Source organism: Rhinopithecus roxellana, chromosome 1 (assembly GCF_007565055.1).
Source record: "Rhinopithecus roxellana isolate Shanxi Qingling chromosome 1, ASM756505v1, whole genome shotgun sequence".
NCBI lineage: Eukaryota > Metazoa > Chordata > Mammalia > Primates > Cercopithecidae > Rhinopithecus > Rhinopithecus roxellana.
This window is the reverse complement of record NC_044549.1, coordinates 156,033,586-156,055,914: the sequence shown is the minus strand read 5'-3', so window position 1 is coordinate 156,055,914 and position 22,329 is coordinate 156,033,586. Positions and strand designations below refer to the sequence as shown.

General features: G+C 39.6%; 2 protein-coding genes across 10 annotated transcripts in view; one reads left to right on the top strand and one right to left on the bottom strand.

Moving 5' to 3' along the window:
* ST6GAL1 (ST6 beta-galactoside alpha-2,6-sialyltransferase 1) overlaps positions 1 to 3,126 on the top strand; it is a 149,302-nt gene extending 146,176 nt beyond the window's left edge. For all 9 annotated transcript variants that reach the window (XM_010389774.2, XM_010352508.2, XM_010352502.2 and 6 more), the window contains one exon: positions 82 to 3,126. In XM_010389774.2, the coding sequence (XP_010388076.1) occupies positions 82 to 323 (242 nt within the window). In that variant the 3' untranslated portion in view covers positions 324 to 3,126. The remainder of the gene's footprint in view (positions 1 to 81) is intronic.
* LOC104653521 (60S ribosomal protein L39-like) overlaps positions 1 to 22,329 on the bottom strand; it is a 69,123-nt gene that overhangs the window by 4,491 nt on the left and 42,303 nt on the right. The window lies entirely within an intron of this gene.

Genomic DNA, 22,329 nt, shown 5'->3' with positions numbered 1-22,329 from the left:
GAGCTGCTGGACCCACTGGGCAGAGCTCTGGGGTGCTGGGGTGGGTTGTCAGGCTTGACTCACCTCTGCTCCCCTCTCCAGGTATCATCATCATGATGACCCTGTGTGACCAGGTGGATATTTATGAGTTCCTCCCATCCAAGCGCAAGACCGACGTGTGCTACTACTACCAGAAGTTCTTCGATAGTGCCTGCACGATGGGCGCCTACCACCCACTGCTCTATGAGAAGAATTTGGTGAAGCATCTCAACCAGGGCACAGATGAGGACATCTACCTGCTTGGAAAAGCCACACTGCCTGGCTTCCGGACCATTCACTGCTAAGCACAGGCTCTTCACTCTTCTCCATCAGGCATTAAATGGATGGTCTCTTGGCCACCCCAGCCTGGGAAGAACATTTTCCTGAGCAATTCCAGCCTGTTCCTTTTACTCTAGGGGCCTCTGTCAGCAAGAACACTGGGGCTTCAGGAGCCTGTGGTCAAGAAATCAGGTCCAGCCTTCTCTGTAGCCAGGCAGTTTATGACCCCAGAGCTTCCCGCCACACACATGCGCACATGTCTAGCATTCTTTCCAGACAGCATCCTCCCCACCTTCCACCGTGGTAGATGCAAGATCTGCCTCCCCCATCAGGGCTGCCAAAGCTGGGCTTTGTTTTTCCCAACAGAATGATGCCATTCTCACAAACCAAAGCTCTATATGGCTTGAAGTCTGCATCTAAATATTGATTTCATGTTTTAAAGAAATTCTCCCAAATTACAATTGTGCCCAATGGAGGGTGGTTCTGGGGGCAAGTAGGTGGTACAGGGGATTGGAAACATGCTCCGCGCATCCAGAAAAAGGTTGCTCCCGAGGTCCATGCCCCTGGAACATGTTCCTATCACTCTGGCTGGTTAGGCTGGCCCTTAGCCTGGGTGCTTGTGAGCAAAGGGTCTTGGTTAGCCCACTCTCCCTCTCCATGTGGAGATGGAAGGTAGAGAAGGATACAGTGTGTGTCCTCAGGTTGCTACAGTTCGGTGAGAGAGGCAGACATCTGAACAGGCAAATAGGATTCAATGTGCTCAGTGCACTGGGGGTTTTTAGAGAGATGGCCTTGCTCTCTGTGCACGCAGGAGGGCCACGCACTGAAACTGTGTTTGTGGATCAGACAAGGCTTTATAGCACAGCGGGCACTCAGATGAGACTTAGAGGAAGAGAAGAAACATGGCAAGCAGATTACATCTGAGCCATTTGAGTTGCATTTTTCTTTCTTCCCATACTTTCTTTCTAAGATCTACCTGAACTTAAAGACCCAAGATATTTTTTTAGGAAACCTCCTACCCATGTCTGAGGTAGCAAGTGCAGCCTCGTGACACATACGAGGCATTGCAGATCCCCAAAACCTGATATCTCCAGGCTCTGCCTGGCCTGACGCTATCCTGTCAGCTGGGTTTGCATACCCACAGTCCCATTCTTCCTTTTCAATACCTACCCCCAAATCTCCTCCTAACCACCATCTGTTTTTTTTTTTTTTCCTTTTCAAGTCATCTTCCCCTCCCAAATTACTTTTAAGCCTTTTTTGCTTTAAAAGCATCCTGACCCCAATTTCTTTGAGCATATGGGCATTTTGCTGAAGGTCTCTCAAGGAGTAGTGGTGTGGCTCTCTGGTCTTACGTCACTCTCAGAGGTCAGAACCTTGGAGATCAGAACTGATTCTCACCAGGTGTGAGAGGTGTGATAGCAGATTGCAATGCCCTGCGCCTCTTCCTTGCAAGTGAGCAACATCAGGCTCCTTGAGCAGAGGCTGGCCCTCTGTGGTTCGCAAACATGCTCTCCAGATGGTTTTACTAAGTCCCCTCTCCCTGATAGGGAATCCTGCTGGACCAGCGCGGCCCTGGTGTGGAGAGATTAAAAGACTTGCACAAGATCACCAAGTCATGCTGTAGAGCCAGGGTTCCTAGACTCAGGGCTCTGCACTCTCAAGGCTGGCCCCATGTGCTCAAGGGGATCTAACGTTTGAGCTCCAAACCAACCATCTCGGAGCTGGGATCCTCATTTACTGCCAAACCCTCAGCTTATGTAGGTAGAAAGGGCCCTGGAGTGAGAAGGCCTGGATTTTCAAACTTATTCCCCCCTATGACTAGCTGTGCCACTGTGGGCAAATGCTCTTCCTTGAGCCTCTGTTTCCACACCTGTAAAGTGGGGATGATGATCCTGTCTCACAGTGCTGTTGTGAGGATTACAGGAAAGCACCTGTCCTGGCTCTGTACCTGGCACATAGTAGGTGCTCAGTTCATGCTGGTTTCCTTCCTGCCTTCAGTAGGGACCTGCTCTGTGCTCACACCCCGGCTGCATGCACCCTGCTGTGACGGAGGCTAGTGGGGAAGAGGTCCTGTTCTCAGGGAATTAACTGTCTTATTGGGAGACAACAATTGCCCTCCTTGGAATACCCAAGAAACCTTGCAAAGCAGTGGACAACACAGAACACGCCCTCCTCCTCGCTGCCTGCAGCTCCAGTCTGATTCTGCTTGGGAATGAGCAGAGCACGTGGGCTGCTTAACTGCTGTATAGGACAAGCCCTTTACCCCTCTCTGGGCCCATGAATTCCTGGCTTGGTTTATGTTCTGATTTGACACACTCATTTTAATCTTTGAATCATGACCACTGAGCGCAGAGGAGGTGGCATTCTGACAGCAGGACATACATGTTGGTGTGGAGACTGGGACGACACTGGGTAGAATCTAGTTTTTAATTATTATTAATATAAAGGATCAAATTAATTTAAATGTGATTCTGAAGTCTACAGAACTTTTAGTTCTGTGCTGTCTATATGTGGACACTTTGGTAAAATACAAATTATGATATGGATGTTATCGTTGGTCTGGTGAGATGTTTCATATTTATGACAGTTAATTTAGAAATTATGACTTAATGCTGCCTCTGTCTATGGGGTTCTGTCTTCTTTGATAGCCATGTATTCATCTGGATCACGGGGCCCTCTCTAATCCTTCCACCAATCAAATAAGCTATTGCTATTGGTTTGGAGTTGAGACATCAGTCTCAGAAACTTCTGAAAAATGCCTAAGCTAATTCTGAATTACCCAAGGATTATGTCAAATTTTAAAATAAATGTGTGTGTGTGTGTTTTTAAGCTGCTTCTCTCTTCTTATTTGCTAAAGGAACAACTGCTGATTGCCAACTTTTATCTCCAAAGAGGACACAACTGAGATCCTGAACCCCCCAGTCCTTACCCACTAGCTCCTTTAGCCTTAGACTTACTTTTCAATACTCCAGGGGAAAAAAAAAATGTGTATTTATTGGAAAGATCACCTCTTTGAAATATTGACTGGTTTACTGATTTTTTTATTTTTATTTTTTGCTCTTGCCTGGATTCACATAACTAACCTGTTGCATCAAAGAAGAGATGGAGTTGGGCAGAAAGCAGAACATAAGGAAGATCCTTCCCTTGGTTTCCAAAACTCTAAAATCCTTAAATGAATGATGTCTTAAAAGGACTTACAATGTTTGGACACAAATCCTGAGGAGGAGCATGAGTGATGTCTTGAAAGGACTTACAATGTTTGGACACAAATCCTGAGGAGGAGCATGAGTTGGGGGAGAGAGGATGATTCCTTTCTCCTGTGAACTGCCCACCCCCTTGTTACAGGTTGAACTGTGTCCCCCAAAATTCAGATGTCTGAAGTCCTAACCCCCCAGTACCTCAGAATATGACCTTATTTGGAAATAGGGTCATTGCAGATGTAATTAGTTAAGGTGAGGTCATCTTGGAATAGGTTGGGCCCCTACTCCAGTATGACTGGTGTCCTTTTGAAATGTGGAAATTTGGAGATAGGCTTGCACGCAGGGAGAACACCATGAAGGCTGAGCTCACAGAGACACCAAGCACCTGCAACCTCCACTCCCACCCCTCTAGTAGGGTTCTCCTCACTGACAAAGCCCGACTCTCAGTGTCTTAGATACTGTTCTTAGAGAGTGCTTCATGGCCTAGCAGTGTGCTGAAGCCTCCAGAGCCATGAGCAAGATGGGAGAAAGGACACACAGGACTCAGAGACTGCCACCTCCTTCCTAGTCCCAGGTCCTTGTCCTCTGGATGGCCTTGGTTTCCACTTCCCTCATGGCCCCCAGAGCAGCCCCTGGGATGTGTTGTAATGTGATAGAAAGGGAACAGGATGAAAACCAACAGCACCTGCCCCCCAGAGAAATGGAGGGCCACAGGAATGGGCCTGCCCTGCCTGTGGATAGGTATTATCATGCTAACGTGAGATAAGTGATGTTACTTTCTGGAAAGCTAAACCTGGATAACACTGCTATTGTTAGGCACACATTCATAACTGCTTAGAAGAAAAAGAGTATGCAAATGCCAAATATGAAGATGTGATAATATGAGGTAAAGTAAAATAATGGCATTATAGGGGAAACATTCATTTTAATAGGGAGATTTGGGGAGTCTTGAGGATGGGCAAGATGCTTTTTTCTTCAAGTAAAATGCACCTTCTGATTATGAAAGTAATATATATTCAGTGTCAAAAGAACAGAAAATTTTAAAAAGAGAAAAAGAATCACCTTCCACATCCTATGATCCAAAGGTAACCTCTACCAGCAGTTTCCAATCCTACTTTAAAATACAATATTTTTATACAAATAAAAACACATCTTTTTATTTAAAAAATACATTATTAAAATGCCTCTGGATCATTAAGGACCTTTTTGAAAACAGGCTTTGTCATCGTTGAATGATATTCTATCATAAGGATGGGTTACAATTTATACACAACTTGTTCCTAGAGTTGGGCATGCAGTTTATTTACGTTTGTTTTCTCCAAAATACCAAATATATAAGCACATGTTCTCATCTCTGATTGTATCCTGAGGTGGGAAGTGGATTCAGGGCGTGGGCTGGGTACTATTTTCCCCTCAGGAATTGTGGCTGGGAGACTCAGAATCATATTAGGGGAACTTCTGGAACAGTCTTAGAGAATTAGAAAAAGACAGACCAGGGAATAAACTGAAGGCAGCATTATAGGATTGCTGGGAATTCTGTTGCTTTCTTTGGTTAATTATTTTGTTATTTTATGGTGTTTGTTTCTCCATACAAATTAGTCATAAGAACCTCCAAAATGAAGAGTCTGTATTTGTTATATATGGCTAACAAATGACTTCAAAATTTAGCAGCTTAAAACAAAAGTATATTAGTTTGCTAAAGCTGCCATAACAAAATGCCACGGACTGTGTGGCTTAAGCAACAGAGATTTCTTTTCTCACAGATCTGGAGGCCGGAAGTCCAAAGTCAAATTGTCAGCAGGGTTGGTTTCTCCCAAGGCCTCTCCTGTTGGTTTGCAGGTGGCCACCTGCTTGCTGTGTCCTCACACAGCCTCTCCTCTGTACACATGATCCCTGGTTGTCTCTGTGTCCAAACTTCCTCTTACAAGGAGACCAGTCAAATTGGGTTAGGGCCCACCCTAACGACCTCATTTTAAATTAATCACCTCTTTAAAGGCCGTCCCTCCAAATACAGTCACATGCTGAGGATTGAGGATTAGGACTTCAGCATATGAATTCTGAGGGGACACAATTGAGCTCATAACAAACAATAAACATTATTTTCTCACACAGTTACTATGAGTCCGAAATTTACGAGTCATTTAGCTAGATACTTCTGGCTTGGGGTCTCAAAGATTGCAGCCAAGATGGCAGCTAGGGCTTTCATTATCATCAGAGCTTAGTACAGTATATACCCTATATTTCATTCTTTTCTTTTCTTTTTTTTGAGACTGAATCTCGCTCTGTCTCCAGGCTGGACTGCTGCGTCATGATCTGTGCTCACTGCAATCTCCAACTCCCTGGTTCAAGCAATTCTCCTGCCTCAGCCTCCTGAGTAGCTGGGATTACAGGTGCCCACCACCACGCCCAGCTAATTTTTGTATTTTTAGTAGAGACCGAGTTTCACCATGTCGGCCAGGATGGTCTCGATCTCCTGACCTCGTGATCCGCCTGCCTCGGCCTCCCAAAGTGCTGGGATTCCATGCGTGAGCCACTGCACCCAGCCTATACTCTATATTTCATTCTGCCTTTCAAACTACCAAGTTTTCTGTTGCCTTAGGTTTTACAATATAATTTAACCTATATTTCCTCTCTTATCAGAGTCAGGAATGAAACAGTATCTTGTATTTTTATAAGATGTTTGACACACTTTGATTTTTTATCACCCATCCTTAGTTTTTATTAACATTAGAATTTTGGATTCAGAATATCATTGTTCTTTGGAAAATAATTTTTGGTAATATTCAGCTTTATAATCAAAATTACAATGTATTTTTAAGGCACATTTCTATTTTAAATTGGTTAATTACTCAGCATCTACCCTTTTATACATGACAGCTCCATTCTTTTTGAGACGGAGTCTCGCTCTGTCGCCCAAGCTGGAGCGCAGTGGTGCGATCTTAGCTCACTGCAACCTTCACCTCCCGGATTCAAGTGAGCTTCCCAAGTAGCTGGGATTACTGGGATTACCGGGCTCCATTCTTTTTCTTTGTTTCTTTTTGAGACAGAGTCTCACTCTGTCACCCAGGCTGGAATGCATGGCGTGATATCAGTTCACTGTAGCTTTCACCTCCTGGGGTCAAGCGATTCTCCTGCCTCAGCCTCATGAGTAGCTGGGACTACAGGTGCATGCCACCATACTCAGCTAATTTTTTGTATTTTTAGTAGAGACAGGGTTTCACCATGTAGGCCAGGCTGGTCTTGAACTCCTGACCTCATCTTTCCGCCTTGGCCTCCCAAAGTACTGGGATTACAGGCATAAGCCACTGAGCCTGGCCGACAGCTCCATTCTTAATGCTCTTTATTTGCTCCATTTATCACTCTGTTGTAGTACATCTTCAGATAATTTTTTCAAGGATACATGAATCCTTATACATCTGAGAACGTCTCTGTTTTAATACATGAAAGTTGAATTGCCTGGGTGTAAAATTCTAGAGGTAACAATTTTTTTTTTCTTTTAAAACACTGTACAGTGGACTCATATTCTCATTCAGTTGCAAGGTGAAAAAATTAGCATAGAAGGGAAATATCATGCATAGAAGTTAAAATCACTCCTGAATTTAATTCCTTAAAATGTCCATCATGCCAGGGCTGGGCCCTGGAAACTCAAAAGCCTAGGATGATGCTCTATTTTTGCCTTTGACTGAAGTTCCCCTTTCTCTGAGGCAGAGAAGGCCAAACATCTGCCAGCAAAGCGAAAGTCTGAAATTGGATTCTTGTTAGGCAAAGCATAAATTATTCCATGTAGTTATGTAGATTGTTCCCAAAGGCCCAGACCTAGGAAGAAGTCTGTCTGCTTGGAAGGACCAGCAACATAGTTAACTAAGATTGAGCACCATCTGTTCTGAGAAGCCTTCCCTGATTCTGCAGCCCCTCCCCGCTAAGAAAGCTTTGGTAGGTGCCCCTGTGCTTCCCTTTTCCGTTCTGTGGTTGTCTCCGCATACATTGCATGATAGTAAAGTAATGTGTTGAGCCTCCTTGGGACAGGGCTTGGGTCTGATTTGTCTTTAGTGTCTACAGAAGATGAAGATGGGCCGGGTGTGGTGACTCACGCCTGTAATGCCAGCACTTTGGCAGACCAAGGAGGGAGAATGACTTGAGGCCAGGAGTTCAAGACTAGCCTGGGCAACATTGGGAAACCCTGTCTCTACAAAAAATAAAACATTTGTTGGGTGTGGTGATGCCCTCCTGTGGTCCCAGCTACTCAGGAGGCTGAGGTGGGAGGATCACTTGAGCCTGGGAGGTCGAGGCTGCAGTGAGCTATGATGGCACCACTCACAGGCTGGAGGGATATAGCAAGACTCTGTCTAAAAAAAAAAATAAATTAAAAAATAATGTTGATGATTGGCTGAAAATCTGTTACACTGAACAGGAAGATACAGTATTCCAGAAACACAATACTAACCAATTTCCTTGGGTTCTGTTATTGTCAGATAAACTTCTTAATTGTTCTAACGGTGTGACTTCAAAAACTGCACATTTCACATTGAAAAGAAAAAAATCCACAGAGAACATTTCATCCCTAGGTGTTTCATGTCCTGTGCTAAGTGAGCCAGTGAGAAGCCCAAGGTAGTATGCATCAATAAACCCACTTTGTTTCTAAAGCAAATGCTCTTATTTTCTCAGAACAGTGTTTCGTCACCTCAGCCTTCCAGAGGAATAAAAGAATGGGAAGTTTAATAAAATAATTAAACAACCCAATCCTTATGGATGGGTTGGATGGGGTCTCAGTGGTCAGAGAGTATTCCACATTTCTGTTATCATATCATAGCTTCACAGACCTTTTGTAGATTCTTGTGTCACAGACAATAGTCATTTATTGTAGCAACCTTATCCTTAGCACAATTAAGAAATTCTATTTTCTCTTATTTCTTTTCTTTTCTTTTCTTTCCTTTTTGTCTTTGTTTTTTTGAGACAGGGTTTCACTTTCACCTAGGCTGCAATACAGTGGCGCAATCTCGGTTCACCGCAATCTCCACCTCCTGAGCTCACGCCATCCACCTCAGCCTCCCAGACGTGCACCACCATGTCCGGCTAATTTTTTGTATTTTTGATAGAGAAAATGCATTTTTGCTAGGTTTCCCAGGCTGGTCTTGAATTCTTGAGCTCAGATGATCCACCCGCCTCAGCTTCCTAAAGGGCTGGGATTACAGGCTTGAGCCACCACACCCAGCATATTTCTTTAAACACATAAAAGGGGACTTTCAGTGAAAAAGAAAAATACATCCGGAGGGTGTATTTAAAATAAAAGGAAAATATTTTATGAAGAACAAAATTACTTCATGTTCACTGTGGGAAAACATAGCAGTATAGATAAAAGGAAAACGAAAACACACGTTGTTACATTTCTTTCTAGATCAAAATGTGCTATGTCTCTCTTAAGAGTGAATTAAAAGAGCTTCCTGTTATTGATTGATTTTTTACAACTTTCTCTGCACAGTAGAGGTGGCATGACAAAGCCCGAAAGACTCCTGGAATTTCATTTCCAGGTAGCTTAAACTAGGAAATTCGTGTCAGGGATATGCCAATTCTTTTCTGCACTGAAAAAATAATTAACAATGAAGTATGATTGGCATAAAATAAACTGCACAATTTGATAAATTTTGGCTTATGTGGCCGGGCGCGGTGGCTCAAGCCTGTAATCCCAGCATTTTGGGAGGCCGAGACGGGCGGATCACGAGGTCAGGAGATCGAGACCATCCTGGCTAACACGGTGAAACCCCGTCTCTACTAAAACAAAATACAAAAAATTAGCCGGGCGAGGTGGCGGGCACCTGTAGTCCCAGCTACACGGGAGGCTGAGGCAGGAGAATGGCGTAAACCTGGGAGGCGGAGCTTGCAGTGAGCTGAGATCCGGCCACAGCACTCCAGCCTGGGCGGCAAAGCGAGACTCTGTCTCAAAAAAAAAAAAAAAAAAAAAAAAAAAAAATTTGGCTTATGTATACAACTGTGAAACCATCACTACAATCAAAATGTGAACACATCACCCACTAAGGTTGTTTCGTCATTCCCTTGATAACCCCTTCCTTCCATTCCTCCCTCTCCTCCCTATTCTCAGGAACTTTCTGTTTTCTGCACCACAGATTAGTTTGCGTTTTTTATAATTGTATATAAATGCAACCATATGGTATGGACCCTGGATCTATATCAGTCAGGGTTCAACAAAACAGAGCGGGGTGGGGGTAAAATATATGTATGAATCTGTTACAGGAAATTGGCTTTATGCAATGGTGGCAGCTGGTCAAGGAGTCTCTCTAAAGCTGTTTCCATGTCTGATGCTAGAGCTGGAAGTCTACTGGGCAAAAAGTCAAGACAATCACAAGTCGGCTGGCATGGGGAAGCATGAGCTGGAGCCTCGCAAGGACAGGCTGAAACTCTTGTCCATTCTTGTTGCCTCTGATGTTAGTGACGAGGATATCCTGCAGAAGCCAGGGCCCTTTGTCACAGAACTAAACACATACATGGTCCCAAAGTCAGAAAAACTGGTGAATCCAAGCGTAGGTAGTAAAGCAACTGTAGGCCCAGATGCTGCTTCAACATAGCTGCTGCCCTTTTCCCACCCTCTAAAGTCCCTTGCTGCTAACTCTGATAGGAAACACAGGAAGCAGAATTCTTGGACAGTTTAGACTGGCCAAGTACAACATTATAAAGCCATCACTTAAACCACATACTCTTTTTTTTTTTTCCAGACAGGGTCTGGCTCTGTTGCTCAGGCTGGAGTGCAGTGGTGTAATTTCAGTTCGCTGCAACCTCTGCTTCCTGAGCTCGAGCAATCTTCCCACTTCAGCCTCCTGAGTAGCTGGGATGACAGGGGTACACCACTATGCCTGGATACTTTCTGTATTTTTTGTAGAGGCAAGGGTCTCATTATGTTGCCCAGGCTGGTTCTGAACTCCTGAGCTGAAGCAATCCACCTGCCTCAGCCTCTCAAAGTGCTGGGATCACAGGCATGAGCCATTGTGCTGGCCCACATACTCTTTTATTTTTGTCTGGCTTCTTTTACTTAGCATAATGTTTTGAGATTCATCCATACTGCAGTGTGTATCAATAGCTTATTTCTCTTATTGCTGAGTAGTATTCCACTTTGTGGATATATCATATTTGTATAACAGTTATCTTTATTGTTGAACATTTGGATTTTTTTCTAGTTTGGGGATATTATAAATAAAGTTGCTATGACCATTTGTATACAAGTCTTTTATTTCTCCTAGGTGACTTGTAGGAGTGAAATGGTTGAGTCATATTATAGGCATTTAGTTAATTTTTAAAGAAACTGCCATATTGTTTCCTAAGGTGGTTGCACTGTTTTAAATTTCCACCGGCAGTGCGTAAAAATTCGCATTATGCCACATTATTGCTAAACTTAGCATAATAAGTCTTTTTAATTTTAGACATTATAATAGGTGTGTCACCTTATTTTGGTTTTAATTTGCATTTCTCTAAAGGCATATAATGTTCATCACCTTTTCATGTGCTTATTTCCTATCCATATTCTTTGATGAAGAATCTTTTCAAATAATTTGTCTATCTCTTAATGGACAATGATTGTTTATTGTTATATACTGAGTTTTTAAGAATTTATATATTTATGTATAAATTTATATAAATTATATATATATTATATTTATATATTCTAGATACAAATATTTTATCGGGACTTGTGATTTGTAAACATTTTCTCCCAATCTGTAGTCTGTTTTTTCATTCTCTTAAAAATGCCTCTAAAAAATTTTTTTCATTTTGATGAAGTCCAATTTATCTTTTATTGTTCATGTTTTTGGTGTCATAACTAAGATGTTTTGACCTAATCTCAAGGTTATAAAGATTTCTTTTAAAAGTGTTATGGTTTTAGTTACATTTAGGTCTATGATCCTAATTTTTTTGTATTGGTGCAATGTATGGAACAAAGTTGGAGTTTTGGCATGTGGGTATTCAATTGTTCTAGTACAACACGTTGAAAATAATATGCTGTCTCCACTGAATAGCTTTTGCACTTTTGTAAAAAAAAAATTAATTGACCATATATGTGTGGATTTACTTCTGGACTTTACTCTGTTCCATTGGTCTATTTGCCTATCTGGATGCTAGTTATACACTGTTATGATTATTGTAGTTTTAAATTTCTTTACAATTTTTTTCTTGGCGGGGGTATAGCCGGGCATGGTAGTACATGTCTGTAGTTCCAGGTACTTGGGAGGCTGAGGCAGGAGGATCACTTAAGCCCAGGAAGTTCAAGGACATCTTGAGCAACATAGCAAAACCCTGTCTCAAAGAACAACAACAACAACCAAAATTGGGAGGGAGAGGGTATCTTTGGTCCTTTTACATTTCCATGTAAGTTTTAGAAATAGCTTGTCAGTATCTACAAAAAAAAAGCCTGGTAGATTTTGACTGAGATTGCATTGAATCTATAGATCATTTCGGGAAAAACTGACATCTTAAGCCTTCTAGTCTTCTAGTTCGTGAGCGCAGAATATTTCTGCACTTAATTAGGTTTTCTTTAATGTCTCTCAGAAATGCTTTGTAGTTTCTAGTTTATGAGTTTTGCACATCTTTTGTCAGATTTATCCCCCTAAGTATTTCATATTTTTGATGCTGTTGTAAATGTTTGTTTTTAATTTCAATGTCTGAATCTTTGTAGCTAGCATATGGACATACAGTTGACTTTTGTGTATTGATTTTGTATTCGATGATCTTGCTAAATTTGGTTCTAGGGGCTTTTTTTTGTAAATTCTTTTTTTTTTTTTTAAATAGGTAGTCATTTCATCTGCAAAAAAAGACAGTTTCTTCTTGCATTGTTTCTGGTGAGAAATCTGCTGCCATCCTTTTCTTTGTTCCTCTGTAAGTAATGTGGGTTTGTTTGTTTGTTTGTTTGTTTTTGTTTTGTTTTGTGACGGAGTCTTACTCTTTGGCCAGGCTGGAGTGCAGTAGCACCATCTTGCTTCACTGCAACCTCCGCCTCCTGGGTTCGGGTCATTCTCCTGCCTCAGCCTCCCAAGCAGCTGGGGATACAGGTGCCTGCCACCACGCCCGGCTAGTGTAATGTGTCTTTTTAAAAATTTACTTTTACTTATATTATTTTTAATTGACAAATCATAATTGTATTACATGTATGGAGTACAATGTAATGTATACACATACATGTGGAGTGATTAAGTCAAGCTAATTAACATATTCACCACCTCAATTATTTGACTTTTTTGTGGTAATACATTTGAAATTTACTTTCTTAGTTATTTTGAAATATACGACATATTATTATTGACTATAGCCACCCTGGTGTCCAATAGATCTCAAATCTTGTTCCTGCCGCCTAGCTGAAACATCCTACCCTTTGACCAGTAGTGACTCCCCATTCTCTCACTCCCCTGACTCCAGTATCTGGTAACCATCTTTCTATTTTTTACTTTTATGAATTCAACATTCTTAAGATTTCACAGATAAGTGAGATCATGTGGTATTTATCTTTCTGTGCTTGGCTTATTTCACTTAGCATAATGTTCTTTAGATGCATCCACGTTGTCCCAAATGACAAAATTCCATTCTTTTTAAAGGCTGAATCGCATTATTCTGTTGTGCATATATGCATTTTCTTTATCCATTCATCTATGGATGGACACTTAGATTGATTTCCTATCTTGGGTATTGTAAATAATTCTGTAACAAACAAGAGAATGCAGATATCCCTTTGACATATTGATTTCAATTCCTTTGGATATATTCCCAGGAGTGGGATTGCTGGATTATATGGCAGTTTTATTTTTAGTTTTTTGAGGAACTTTCATACTTTTTTCCATAATGGCTGTACCAACTTACATTTACATCAGCAGTGTACAAATGTTCTCTTTTCTCTACATTTTCACCAGTGCTTGTTTCATCTTTTTGATAAAAGCCATTCTAACAGGTGTGTGGTGATATCTCCTTGTGGTTTTAATGTGCATTTTCCTAATGAGTGGTAATGCTGAGCATTTTCTTGTAAACCTGTTGGCCATTTGTATGTCTTTTTTTGAGAGGTATCTGCTCAAATCTTTTGCCCATGGATTATTTGTTTTCCTGCATTGAGTTGTTTGAGTTCATTATATATTTTGAATATTAACCCCTTATCAAATGTATGGTTTCCATGTACTTTTTCTCACTCTGTGTAGGCTGTCCCAAAACTCTGCAGATTGTTTCTTTGGCTGTGCAGAAGCTTTTTAGTTTGATGCAATCTCATTTGTCTATTTTTGGTTTTGTTGCCTGAGCTTTCGAGGTCATGTAAAAAAAATGTTTGCCCAGACCAATGTTATGGAGTTTTTTCCCATGTTTTTTTCTAGTAGTTTTATAGTTTCAGGTCTTACATTTGAGTCTTCAGTGCATTTTGAGTTGATTTTTGTGCTTGGTGTAAGGTAAAGGTTTAATTTCATTCTTTTGCATGTGGATAATCAGATTTCCCAATGCCATTTACCGAATAGACTTTTCTTTTCTCCTTGTCTGGCACCTTTTCCAAAAATCAATTGACCATAAGGAGGTGGGTTTATTTCTGGGCTTTCTACCTGTTCCATTGGTTGATGAGTCTGTTTTCATGCCAGTACCATGCTGTTTTGACCACAATTGCTTTATAATATATTTTGAAGTCTGGTACTATGATGCCTCTAGCGTCATTCTTTTTACTCAGGATTGTTTCAGCTTTTCCTGGTCTTTTGTAGTTCCATACACATTTAAGAATTTTTTTTTCTATTTTTGTGAAAAATGGCATTAGAATTTTAATAGGGATTTTATTGAAGTTATAGATTTCTTTGAGTGGTGTGGACATTTTAAAAATATTAATTCTTCTAATCTGTGAACATCTTTCTGCTTATTGGTGTTTGCCTCAATTTCTTTCATTGGTGTTTTATAGTTTTTAGTATACAAGTCTTTTAACTCTTTAGCTAAATGTATACCTGGGTATTGCTGTGGCTCTTCTAATTCCTTTCCAGGTAATGCATTATTGGTGTATAAAAAATTACTGATTTTTGTATGTTGGATTTGTATACTGCAACTTTGCTGAATTTGGTGATCGGTTCTAACCATTTTTTTTTGTGGATGTTTTTTAGGGGGGGATTTTCTATGTATAAGATTGTGTCATCAATGAGGAGAGACAATTTCACTTCTTCCTTCCCTATTAGGATGTCTCTTTTTTATTATTTACTTTTTTTGAGACAGAGTCTGGCTCAGTCACCCAGGCTGGAGTGCAGTGGCGCCATCTCGGCTCACTGCAAGCTCTGCCTCCCGAGTTCATGCCATTCTCCTGCCTCAGCCTTCCAAGTAGCTGGGACTACAGGCACCCGCCACCATGCCGGGCTAATTTTTTGCATTTTTGGTAGAGACAGGGTTTCACCATGTTAGTCAGGATGGTTTCGATCTCCTGACCTCGTGATCCACCCACCTCGGCCTCCCAAAGTGCTGGGATTACAGGCGTGAGCCACCGTGCACCCAGGCTTATTTCTTTCTCTTGCCTAATTGCTCTAGCTGGGACTTCCAATTCTATGTTGAATAGAAGTTGTGGGAATGAGAATACTTGTTTTCCAGTTCTTGGAGGAAACGCTTTCAGCTTTTTCTGCTGAGTATATTAGCTACGGGTCTGTGATACATTGCTTTTATTATGTTGATACCTTCCTTCTATAGCTATTCTATTGAGAGTTTTTATTACAAAAGGGTGTTGAATTTCATGAAATTCTTTTTCTGCCTCTGTTGAGATGACCATATGGTTTTTATTCTTTATTTTGTTAGTGTAATGAGTCGCATTGATTGATTTGCATATTTTAACCACCTTGCATCTCAGGGATAAATTCCAGTTAATCATGGTGAATGATTCTTTCAACGCATTGTTGAATTTCTTTTGCTAGTATTTTGCTAAAGATTCTTGTATATATGTTCATCAGGGATATTGGCCTGTAAATTTTTTTTTTTTTTTGTAGTGTTCTTGTCTGAGTTGGGTATCAAGGTAATGCTTGTCTCATAAAATCAGTTTGGAAATATTCCCTCTTCCTCGATTTTTTGGAAGAGTTTGAGAAAATTTTGTATTAGTTGTTCTTTAGTTATTGGTAGGATTCAGCTGTGAAGCTATTAGTTTCTGAGCCTTCCTTTGATTTCTCACTTATTTGATCTCATTTTTTATTGGTCTCTTCAGATTTTCTATTTCTTCATGATTCAGTTTTAGTAGGTAGAATGTGTCTGGGAATTTATCTGTTTATCTAGATTGTCCAATTTTTTTGGCATATAATTATTCATAGTAGTTTCTAGCAATCTTTTGTATTTCTGTGTTATCAGTTATCTCCACTTTCATTTCTAATTTTATTTGAGTCACTCTATTTTTAAACTTAATCTAAGTAAGGGTTTATCATTTTTATTTATCTCTTCAAAAAACAAATACTTAGTTTTATCTACTTTTTCTATTATTTTGCTAGTCTCTATTTCATATATTTTTTGTTTTTCTGCTCTTGTTATTTCTTTCTTTCTGCTACCACTGTTCTTTTTCTAGTTCCTTGAGGTGTAATATTAGGTTGTTTATTTGAGATCTTTCTTTTTTGATATAGGTATTTATTGCTATAAAATTTCCTCTTAGGACTGCTTCTGCTGCAGGCCATAAGTTTTGAGATGGTATATTTTCATTTCTGTCACAAGGTACTTTTTTCGTTCCCTTTGTATTTCTTTTGTGACTCTGGTCTGGCAATCAAGCAAGGGAGAGAAATAAAAGGTATCCAAATAGGAAAGGAAGAAGTGAAATTGTCTCTCTTCACTGATGACATAATCTTATAAACACATAAAAATCCTAAAAATCCCACAAAATTTCCACATTTGTGAATTTTCCAATTTTCCTGAGATTTCTCTTGTTATTGATTTCCAGTTTCATGGCATTGTAACTGGAAAAGATACTGGCTATGATTTGAATCGCCTTAAATTTGATAAGATTTGTTTTGTGGCCTAACATGTGGTCCTGGAGAATGTTCCGTTGAGAAGAAAGTGTATTCTGTTTCTGTTGGATGAAATGTTCTGCATATGTCTGTTAGGTACATTTGTTCTAAAGTGTAATTGAAGTCCAGTGTTTCCTTGTTGATTTTCTAACCAGATGAACAGTCCATTATTAAAAATGAATACCCGTACTATTATTGCAATGCAGTCTACCTCTTCTTTGAAATCACTTAACAATTGCTTTATGTATTTGGGTGCTTTGATGTTGGATGAATATATTTACAATTGTTATGTCCTCTTGATGAATTGACCCTTTTATCATCATATAATGGCCTTTTTGATCTCTTTTTATAGGTTTTGAATTACAGTCTATTTTTCCTTATATAAGTATAGCTAACCCTGCTCTCTTTTGGTTTCCATATGCATGAAATATATTTTTCAGTCCCTTCATGTAGAGTCTATATGTGTCCTTACTAGTGAGGTGAGTCTCCTGTAGACAGCATATGATTGAATATTGGTACTTTGCTTATTTGTTTGATTTGAGACAGGGTTTTGCTCTGTTGCCCAGGCTGGAGTACAGCAGTACAATCTCAGCTCACTGCAGCCTTGACCTCCTACGCTCAAGCAATCCTCCCACCTCAGCCTCCCAAGTAGCTGGGACTAAAGGCATTCACCACCATATCTGGCTAGTTTTGTTTATTTTTTGTAGAAATGAGATCTCACCATGTTGCCCAGGCTGGTCTTGGACTCCTGGGCTCAAGTGATCCTCCTACCTTGGCCTCCCAAAGTGTTGGGATTACAGACATGAGCCACCATGCCTGGCCTGAATATTGCTTTTATGCATTCAGTCGCTCAATGTCTTTTGATTGTAAAATTAAATTTATTTACATTAAAAGTAATTAGTGACAGGTAAAGGACTTGCTACTGCCATTTTGTAATTTGTCTTCTGTTTGTTTTATAAATTCTTTGTTTCTTTCTTCCTCTCTTGCTGTCTCCCTTTGTGGTTTGATGGTTTTCAGTGGTGGTCTGTTTTTAATTCTTTATTTTTATATTTTATGCATCTATTATAGTTTTTTGCTTTGTGGGTACCATAAAACTTATATAAAACATCCTAAACTTAAAACAGGCTATTATAAACTGGTAACAATTATAATTGCAAGCAAAAACTCTACACTTTACTCCTTCTCCCTACCTTTTATGCTTTTGATGTCAAAAATTTCCTTTTCTTATAATTTGTATCCCTTAACAATCTATTGTAGCTACAATTTTTAGTAGTTTTATTTTAGCCCTCATAGCAGAGATAAAATTGCTTTATATACCACCTTTATTTACATTTTTAGTATATTCTGAATATGACTACATATTTCTTCTACCATTAAGTTTTTTATTTTATATGTTGTATATTATTAGTTAGTAGTCTCTTGTTTCAACTTAAAGAACTCCCTTTAGAGGCAGAGGTTGCAATGAGCTGAGATTGCGCCATTGCACTCCAGCCTGGGTGATGGAGCAAAACTGTCTCAAAAAAAAACAAAAAAACCAAAACTCCCTTTAGCAATCCCTGTAGAGTGGGCCTAGTGGTGATGGTAAATTCCCTTAGCTTTCATTTGGAAAATTTTATTTCTCCCTTATTCTCAAGGACAGCTTTGCTGGGTAAAGTATTCTTTATTGGCAGTTGTCTATTACCCTTTAGCACTTTGAATGTATCATCCCACTGTCTCCTAGACTACAAGGTTTCTGCTTAGAAATTCACTGATAGCTGTATTGAGACTCTGTTCAGTATGATATGCCTCTTATTTCTTTGTCTTTAATTTTTGATAATTTGAATGTGATGCGTCTTAGTGAACTTGTCTTTGAGTTAAATTTGGTAAGCGATCTCTAAGTTTCTTGTACATGGATATTGTCATCTTTCCCTAGATTTGGGAAATTTTCAGCCATTATTATCTTAAATAAATTTTCTGGTTCTTTTACTCTTTCTTCTCCTTATGGAACTCCTATTATGCATAGATCTATTTTCTTGATAGTGTTCCATAATTCCAATAGGCCTTTTCCATTCTTTTTCTTTTTCTTTTTTTTCTTTTCATTCCTCTGACTAATTTAAATGTTCTGTGTTCAAGTTCACTGATTCTTCCTTCTGCTGGTCAAGACCTGCTATTGACACTTTCTATTAATTTCAGAAATTTAGTTATTATATTCTTTAGCTTTGTAATTTCTATTTGGGTTTTCTATTGTTTATATTTCTTTGTCAAACTTCGCATTTAGTACATTAATTGTTTCCCAAATTTCATTTAATTTTTCATCTATATTTTCTTGTGGTTCTCTGAACTTCTGAATTCTTTATCAGTCATGACATAAATTTCCACTTCTTCAGAGTCCACTATTAGAACAATTATTAGTTGCATTTCCCTCATGTCATTTTTTTATTTTTAATTTTATTAGATGGAGTCCCACTGAATTGCCCAGGCTGGAGTACAGTGGCATGATCTCAGCTCACTGCAACCTCCACCTCCCAGGTTCAAGCAATTCTCCTGCCTCAGTGTCTCAAGTAACTGGGATTACAGGCACGCACCACCACGCCTGGCTAAATTTTGTATTTTTAGTAGAGATGGAGTTTCACCATGTTGGCCAGGTTGGTCTTGAATTCCTGACCTCAGGTAATCCACCTGCCTTGGTCTCCCAAAGTGCTGGTATTACAGGCGTGAGCCACCATGCCCAGCCTTCCCTCATTTTTTATAACCCTTGTGTCTTTGCATTGGTACCTACAAATTTGAAGAAACACCTTCTAGTCTTTGCTGGTATTCTTTGGCAGTGCAGATCTTCACTATTTAGTACAGCCTAGGATTCTAGTTGGGCCAGTAGGTGGTGACAGTTAGGCCTTGCTTTCATGTTATCTAGTTGGGCTGGGCTGTTAACTGTGTTCTGGTGTGAAGCAAAACTTCTGGCTGTAATAGCAATCACTATAGTCTGACTCTCAGGAGGTCTTCCTCTTAGGAAAAGGGAGAGAGTACCACATCACAGGAACACCCTGTGGTACAAAATAATCTGGGTGACAGGCCTTGAGTCCCAGATCATTCCTACGGGAAAGTTTGTTTCAGCGGAGACGCAATTGCAGTACTGGACTCAGCAGAGGAAGTCTGTGTCTCTACCCCAACAGTCAGACAGGCTTGGTGCTCATGAAGGGACTTAGAGAAGAGGTCCTCTTTCCCCACTTGTCCACCACTGCAGACACAGCTGGGGCTTCTCTCATGGGAACTCTGTGTGGATTCACCTACAGACCGCCTTTCTGAAACACTTCAGGGTGACTGCATCTCCACAGGAGGGGCATTCCCCAGGTTTGGGCTTGCACAAGAAGCAGACTCACAATTTCTCTCTACTTGAAACATCAATATTCCTACAGACAAAAAGAAGTGCCTGTATGATCTGAATAGCTGGAACACTGGGACGGGCGTGAGGCTGGGGGAGGTGGATAGCTTTTCTGCTGGCCTGGCAGGGGAGCTGAGGTAGCTCCTAACCTTCATCCTGAAAAGACCTCAGTGCATCTATTTGGGAACTCCCCAAGCAACCTTAATCAAGGCTGGGATCTCTGCCCACCATTGGGTATTGCATCTACCCACTTGCTTTAGCTACAAACTAGTTCCTTCCCAGGGATACAATACCACCCCTACTGTCCTGAAGCTTGAGCCATTAACTCAGTAAATAAAATAGTGAGGAAAAAATAAATAAATAAGTGCACAACACATGGAAATGAGATAAGCTTCAAAAGACCACTGCCATTTCAATCCCACAGGAGACAATGAACTTGCCTATACTAAGTACATGCATACTATAGGTAGCACCTGAGACAGCCATCACACAAAGACTCTCTATAAGCGAGGAACTCATACAGAATCTTCACTCATAAAAGCACCAAGAACCAAATTCATCTGTAATAAACTATAAACATTAAATTCACATCCTTAAGAGAAAACAAAGAAATTAAAAAAAAAACAAAAACAAAAATAAATTCAAGAACAATTAGAAGAAATAGTCTACCCAAATGAGAAGGAACCAGAAAAATAATTCTGGTAATATGACAAAATGAGGTTCTATAATGCCCTGAAAAGATCACACTAGCTCCCCACCTCTGGATCCAAAGCAAGATAAATCTTTGAAATACCAGATAAAGAATTCAGAAAGTTGATTATTAAGCTACTCAAGGAGGTACTGGAGAAAGGTAAAAACCAACATAAAGAAATTTAAAAATCAATACAGGATGTGGATGAGAAATTTTCCAGAGAGATAGATATAAGGAAAAACTAATCAGAATATCTGGAAATGAAAGACACACTTAGGGAAATAAAAATACAGTGGAAAGTTTCAACAATGAACTAGAACAGTAGACGAAAGAATTTCAGAGCTTGAAGACAAGGCTTTTGAATTAGCCCAGTCAGACAAAGATAAAGAAAAGAACAAAGTCTCCAAGAAATATGGGACTATGTAAAATGGCCAAACCTAAGAAGAGCTGTTGCTCCTGAGGGAACAGAGAAGGATAAAAGTTTGGAAAACATATTTGAAGGAATAATTGAGAAAAGGTTTCCTGGCCTCGCTAGAGATTTAGATTTCCAAGTACAGGAAGCTCATAGAACATCTGAGAAATTCATTGCAAAAAGACCATCACCAAGGCACAAAGTCATCAGGCTATCTAAAGTCAGTATGAAGGAAAGAATTCTAAGAGCTGTGGGACAAAAGCATCAGGTAACCTATAAAGGAAAACGTATCAGACTAAACAGACTTCTCAGCAGAAACCTTACAAGCTAGAAGAGATTGAGTGTCCTATCTTTAGACTCCTTAAACACAATAATTGTCAGTCAAGAGTTTTGTATCCAGCAAAACTAAGCTTCATAAATTAGAGAGAAATAAAGTCCTTTTCAGACAAACAAATGCTGAGGTTATTTGCCACCACCAAACCAGCAGTACAAGAAATGCTCAAAGTGTTTTAAATCTTGAAAGAAAAGCTTGATATGTACCAAAACAGAGCCTCCTGAAAGCATAAAACTCATCAGGCCTATAAAATGTAATGAATATATGAAAGTAAATGGCCTAAATGCTCCACTTAAAAGGTACAGAATGGCAGAATGGATTAAAAAAAAAAACATAAACTAGATATCTTCTGTCTATAAGAGACTCACCTAACACGTAAAAATTCATGTAAACTCAGGGTAAAGGAGTGGAAAAAGATATTCCATACAAATGGAAACCAAAAGTGAGCAGAAGTAGCTATTGCTATATCACACAAAACAGATTTTAAAGCAACAACAGCCAAACACAAGCAAACAAAAAACAAAGAAGAACATTATATAATGATAAAAGGATCAGTCCAACAAGGAAATATTACAACCACAAATTTATATGCACCTAACACCAGAGTTCCAAGATTTATAAAACAATCACTACTAGATCAAATAAATGAGATAGACAGCAACACAGTAATAGTGGGAAATTTCCATACTCCACTGACAGCACTAGAAAGATCACTGAGACAGAAAGTTAACAAAGAAGCAGTGGACTTCAACTATACACCAGAACAAATGGACTTAACAGATATTTACAGAACGTTCTACTCAACTACTGGAGAATACACATTCTTCTCATCAGAACATGGAACATTCTCCAAGATAGACTGTATCATAAGCCACACAAAGCAAGTCTCAATAAATATAAAAAAATTGAAATCATGTCAAGTATCTTCTCAGACCACAGTAGAATGAAACTGGAAATCAATTCCAAAAGGAACCCTCAAAACTATAAAAATACATGGAAATTAAATAATCTGCTCTTGAATGCTTTTGGTGTTAATAATGAAATCAAGATGAAAATTTAAAAATTA